Here is a 6,243-nt window from a genome sequence, read left to right on the forward strand (position 1 = left end):
GAGTCTTAACGGACACTATCATGCCAACCGAATCTAGAAAAACTAATAATTATATGACTTGGTACACATCGGTTACGATTGAGTTTTTCACCAAATATAAGTATTTATACGACTCACACCAAACCACTTAAACACAAGAAACTTCAAAGTCTAACCAGTCACAAAATTATTAGACCACTTACTCACAACTCCCTACCCAACAAAATTACCGACCCATAAACACTCAAATCCACAACCAATACATGCCAGCCACCTAACCACAAAACCAAGAGCATACCCAATACCACCACCAACAAGATGCTTATCATCAAAACACTCATCCATATTCCACCAACACATCATCCTACCATATCCGAAACACTCAAGGTACATATAACACCAACACTTCCTCCTACCACGGCCAAAACGCCCAAACATTACAACATTGAAACATGCAACAAAAATATATCTATCAAACACCATAACAACCGTTTTTTCCTTTCTTCAACGAATCATTCACACCAGTGTCGTCATTCATTCAACCATGCCGTCTCTAGTAACCCCATCAACACAACCCAACTACATCGGCATGGGTCACAAACTCAGTTACGGCAGCGCGTATCGTATACACAAGACTACTTATAAATGCAAGAACTTATTAAGGAATCTGGTAATGGTGTGAAACCGGTGGCATGTATGACTAACTCGATCGTCATTATAAGTGTTAAAAATATTATCGTATGTAATTATATTTAAATTAAATATTAATATTTTTTATTCATTTCTTTATATAATTTATTGTTTTAATTAAAAAATACACTGAGGCGTCAGATGAATTGACGCCAACTCTTTCTCTCTTTATTTTTAAAGGCATTAAGGCAATCGTCAATTCATCTGACAATAACTCTACGTTCCATTTTTTTTTAAGTTGATTACTTTATAAATTAATTAGGAAAGTGGGTTATTTAAAAGAATTAATTTAAAAAATTAAATTATTTAAATAAAAAAAATCTAATTTCGATACCTAAAGACAATGAAAATTTCAAAATATCCTAAAAATAATCATATGAATAAAACTAAAAATCGTTCGAAAAACACAATTTATTCAATTCAATATTAGTGAAATATTTTTTTCTCATGAATTACCAACTTCGAATATGTAAAATGTTCCCATTTTTTTAAATGTTTTACACATTACAAGTCGGTTAATTCAAAAAGGAACTAAATTAGCACACTTTTTTTGGGTGAAACTTCTAAGAACCATAGAGGGAAGCATCTCTCAAAAAAGCAAGAAAAAGCAAAAGATAGAAACAATTTGGCCATATCTACAAATAAACCAAACATGCCCATGGAGGTCCAATCCAATTGAAGTTAGACGGTAGATGAGAAGAAGAAGAAGAACACAACAAAACACCCTTATTTTTTACCTAACTACAAGAGCCAAGAAGTTTCTTGCTCTTTGGTCAAATCAACATAATCACAAACTTAAAATACATTAAACCATTTTTCTTATTAATTATATCCTAACAACACATGCCAAACTTAAAAACAAAAATAAAATTGCATTAAATAAGATTTCAATGATGAGTTTTTAATATTAAACTTTATGACATTTGTTAACATTTTTATTAGACCAAAGATGCTTTTGAACAAAGATGAAAGAAAAAAAAAAAGTTAACACTACTTAATGCGTGTGGGTCCCATTTGTTTTCCACACAAGAAATACACGCAGCATGTTCATCTTTTGCCACTATTTATGTACTATAAGCGTTACTCACACACACTCACACAATAGCAGTTACAAAAACAAATCACTATTCTAAATCACTCTCTTTCTTCTTCCTCCAACAATGGCGGTAATCATTACACATTCACTATCACTTTCTTTTTCTTTCTGTTCCTGTTTTTTTTGTGTAATAATAAAATGCTTACTCTTTTTTTTTTTACAGAAAAAGAAAAATAAGGGAAATGGACAAAACAACAATAACAATGGAGCAACCAAGGAAAATGGAGAAAACAACAACAACAATGGAGGAGGAGGAAAAGAAAATGGAGAAAACAACAACAGTAACAATAACAACAACAACAATAACAACACTAACAATAACAACACGGTGTTGAAAGTCTCAATGCATTGTGACGGTTGCGCTTCCAAAATCATCAAACACCTTCGTTCCATCAAAGGTTTCATTTTTTTTTCTTATACTCTGTTTTTTCTGCTACCATTAAGACAAAACCTGATCTAAGGTTTTTGTACGTTTTCAAGGTGTGGAGGCGGTGAAAGCAGAGAGTGAGACCGGAAAAGTAACGGTCGTCGGAAAAGTTGACCCTGTGAAAGTGAGAGATAATCTCGCGGAGAAGATAAAGAAGAAAGTGGAACTCATTTCTCCACAGCCAAAGAAAGAGAACAAGAAGGAAACGGAAACAAACAATAAAAACAATTCCGATGAGAAAAAGAAAACCGACGAGAAAAAAACCAATGAGAAAGAGGTTCTGTTTTTGGTTTTGTGTTCATCAATCATTTTTATTTTCTGTAACTGTTATTTTGATGATTCTAATTTGATTTATGTTTAATTAAATGTAACAGTCGGTTACAACTTCTGTGTTGAAAATGTTGCTGCACTGTCAAGGATGCGTTGATAAAATTGGGAAGATTGTGTTGAAAACTAAAGGTGAGTTTTTTTTTGTTGAGGTTTTATGTTTTTTTTTCTGGTGAATTTGATTTTAAGAAATGCTATTTTGATGAATGTAGGAGTGCTTGAAATGGGAGTAGACAAGGAGAAGGATACTGTGACTGTGAAGGGTACAATGGATGTGAAAAAGTTGGTTGAGAATTTGCAAGAGAAGCTTAAGAGGAAAGTTGAGGTTGTACCTCCTAAGAAAGACAAGGAAGGTGGTGGTGGTGGTGAGAAGGAAGGAGGTGGAGGTGGAGGTGGAGGAGGAGGGAAGAAAAAGAACAAGGGTGGTGGAGGTGGTGGTGGTGATGGAGGAGAAGGTGGAGAGAATAAGAATGAAGGGGGAGAAGTTATGAAAATGGAGTATATGATTCAACAACCCTTTGGATATTATGGTTATGGAAATGGAAATGTGGAGGGGTATAATGAACAAGTTTACCTAAATCTGTTACATAATCATATGCATACTCAACCACCACAAATGTTCAGTGATGAGAATCCTAATGCTTGCAATGTCATGTGATGTGAGTTGTCATTATGTCAGAACTTAATTTCATTCAATTCAATATGATGGATGGTGATGAATGATGATAACTAGTCTTTTGGTGATTCCATGAGGCAGGGAAAAAAGAGGGTAGTCAGTGAGTAACTAGAGTCGTTTTTATTCTTTTTCTTTTATAATGTTTTGTGCTATGTAATGAAAAGTTTTGTTGAAACTAAATTTAAAGAATACAGTTGACATCATATGGAAATACTCTCCAATTTATGAATTTTCTTTTGTTAGCTTACATGAGTAATTTTATATTATTAATAATGAATCTATTAGCTTCTTAAAAAATGGACCAAGATGACGAAATCATCGGGTTGTTTTTATATTAAAGAATAAATTGTGGCTAATTTACATTACAATGATTATAACCAATGTTACGGCTTATGAAGCACATAAACCTCTATAAGTAGGCATGGTATGGTATCTAACATGTGCACCTCTATAAGTAGGCATGATATGGTATCTGACATGTGCACCGACACTCGACATGTGCACCGACACTCGTACGACATGTGTTGGAAAAGTCAAACAAGTGTTAAAAAAGTCAGACATGCTTCCCAAAAAATTTGTTTTTTTTACTTCGACATATTTTGAATTGGTATCTTATCTGATATCTATATGACACTCATATAACATATATTCAACATATGCCCGATATTTCATACAAGTTCTCTTTAAAAAAAATATATTTTTGTTTTCCTCGATATACTTTATAATTTTTTAGACAAATCTCATACACGATTAAAAATGTTAAACTTGTATAGAAATAATGTTATAATGAAAAATTAAAGATATTAATTTTGATTAGAATATTTTTAATTCTTTTGATATTGGATGAATAATTGAAACTTATATCCTATGATATATATAACGGTGTCGATGTACTAGATTTATGATATATAGATGTCAGAGTGTCTGTGTCCGTATAATGTTGCGGTATCCATAATAGAGTCGTGCTTTGTAAATTACGATATGCGTGGCTACAATTGGTTTTTGAAACCCAGGAATCTATAATTATAATTTTAGTTTTGGTTTGGTATTGTTGATGTCTTCCCACCAATTTGTTCTTGAACTTGAGGAAGGAAGTTGCTGACAATGTTCCTAAGAATAAATGAAAGAAAAATATTTGGGCATTGAGTGTCGTTATTAGGTGTGTTGTATTGTGAATTCATCCAATCAATGTGTTGTATGTTGGTGTACTCATTACTCACTAGGCTTATTCTTTGCAAGTTTCTTCTCTGTCCTTTGGTTTGGTACCATTTTTATACTAATTTGTATTCTGCATCGACCAGAGTCATTGTGCATTCGTTAGTGGGTTTCAAATCCGTCCTTTCCAACACCTTTAATTTTTGTCCTATATGTTAACTGATTTTCTTCACCTACCCTTTCCAACTTGGCCATTTCTTCTTTAATTCCAATGACCCCACGGTTATGCTAGTACTTGCCTTGTGAGTGGAATTTCACTAGGGTACTAGGGCTAAATGTTTGGCCTATGGTATGAATTTTATTGAGTTACTAGGAATTGTTTTTTTTTTTTTTACAGCAAAACAGTATATTAGATGACAGAAATTAGAGGAATTACATAAGTTATGTTTGGCTGAATTGGGAGATGCCCCAACCATGTTCTACAACCAACAATTTTTGATAGCTTAACTAAACTATAAACAACTTAATTAAATCTACGATTAACATAACATAAATAACTTAATAATTTGAGTCTTCCATATTAGACACGAATTCCTGAGAATCTTAGATGATAAGATTAATTGCAGCTATTATCGATTTTGAACTAACACATTTTACCAATACTTCGGCTAGAGAGATTACGGTGACATTGTTTCAGTTCAGATGTTTAACTATCTGAATGCTTCAGTTAGAGTTGGGTCTACACCTATCTCTACGACAAGATGAGAGGATAATTGAGTTGGTTTGTCCTATGGCAACCAAATTTCATTTTGTATAAGATTTAGAAGCTCGGAGATGATCATGTTGTTTCTTGTAATTTTGGGAATAATTTCGCTAATAAATATGGATTCCTCATAGTCTCGGGCCAAGTCAATGGGGGAATCCTGACAGCTCCTCTCCCCACTAATATTTTCTTTTCAAATTCATTCATTTTTTACTTTTGAATGTCTTTGATGTTGTTTCGTTCATGCTTTATCTTGAACGTCGCTGATATTTCCTTTTCAAATTCATTCATGTTTTACTCTTGAATGTCATTGATGTTATTTCGTTCGTGCTTTATTTTGAACGTCGCTGATATTTCCTTTTCAAATTCATTCACATTTTACTCTTGAATGTCTTTGATGTTGTTTCGTTCAGGCTTTATCTTGAACGTCTCTGATACTTTTTTTCCAAATTCATTCATGTTTTACTCTTGATTGTCTTTGATAAATTGTTTCGTTCATGCTTTATCTTGAACGTCTCTAATATTTTCTCTTCAAAGTTAAATCATGTTTCATCTTGATTTCCTTTTATTCTCTTGCGGAGTTCTTGTTTCTTTTCCTAGTTTCTCCAGCAATAGTTTATCTCTCGTGGCGCTATATTCCCCACAGAGAATCGAGTCTATTTCATATTATACCAGGCAAAAACAAAAAGTCTATGCATTATTTTTCATTTGCATATGAAGGACAATAATTGGGTCCTTATGTATTGAATTACCTTTCGCCATTGATACCATGAAGACTAAAGTCTTTCATGTTATTTGGCTCGAGATAATTAAATAGGGGTATCTGTCATAGCCCAATTTTTTACCCTGAGATCTCACCCCATTTACAAATCCGCCTTTGCATCGTTTTAAAGTAAAAAAAAATCGAAAATCGCATTTCATGCATTTTCAATGCCTCAAACGTATTTTTGAATTATTCTATTGTCTTCAGAATAAAAGTTTGGGTCTACAGGTTGACCGGTAAAAGCGATTCGACATTGTGCGAAAATTAGAAAGAAAAATATTTAGAGTTTTGATCTTTAAATGTCTACTTTATGAATCTACGTTTCACGTAGATCATGTTGGTGTGTTCGTTTTATTTTTCGGTGCAG

At 33.0% G+C, this 6,243-nt stretch overlaps 1 protein-coding gene across 1 annotated transcript; it reads left to right on the forward strand.

Annotated features, from left to right (window-relative positions):
- Nucleotides 1-1,695: 1,695 nt before the first annotated feature.
- Nucleotides 1,696-3,400, forward strand: LOC131606896 (heavy metal-associated isoprenylated plant protein 3-like). Its single transcript, XM_058878987.1, has 5 exons — nucleotides 1,696-1,835; nucleotides 1,929-2,163; nucleotides 2,246-2,469; nucleotides 2,567-2,651; nucleotides 2,732-3,400. The coding sequence occupies exons 1-5, from the start codon at nucleotides 1,830-1,832 to the stop codon at nucleotides 3,175-3,177; spliced, it is 996 nt and encodes a 331-aa protein (XP_058734970.1). The 5' UTR covers nucleotides 1,696-1,829; the 3' UTR covers nucleotides 3,178-3,400.
- The last annotated feature ends 2,843 nt before the right edge of the window (nucleotides 3,401-6,243 follow it).

This window comes from Vicia villosa, linkage group LG5 (assembly GCF_029867415.1).
Source record: "Vicia villosa cultivar HV-30 ecotype Madison, WI linkage group LG5, Vvil1.0, whole genome shotgun sequence".
In the NCBI taxonomy this organism is placed as follows: domain Eukaryota; kingdom Viridiplantae; phylum Streptophyta; class Magnoliopsida; order Fabales; family Fabaceae; genus Vicia; species Vicia villosa.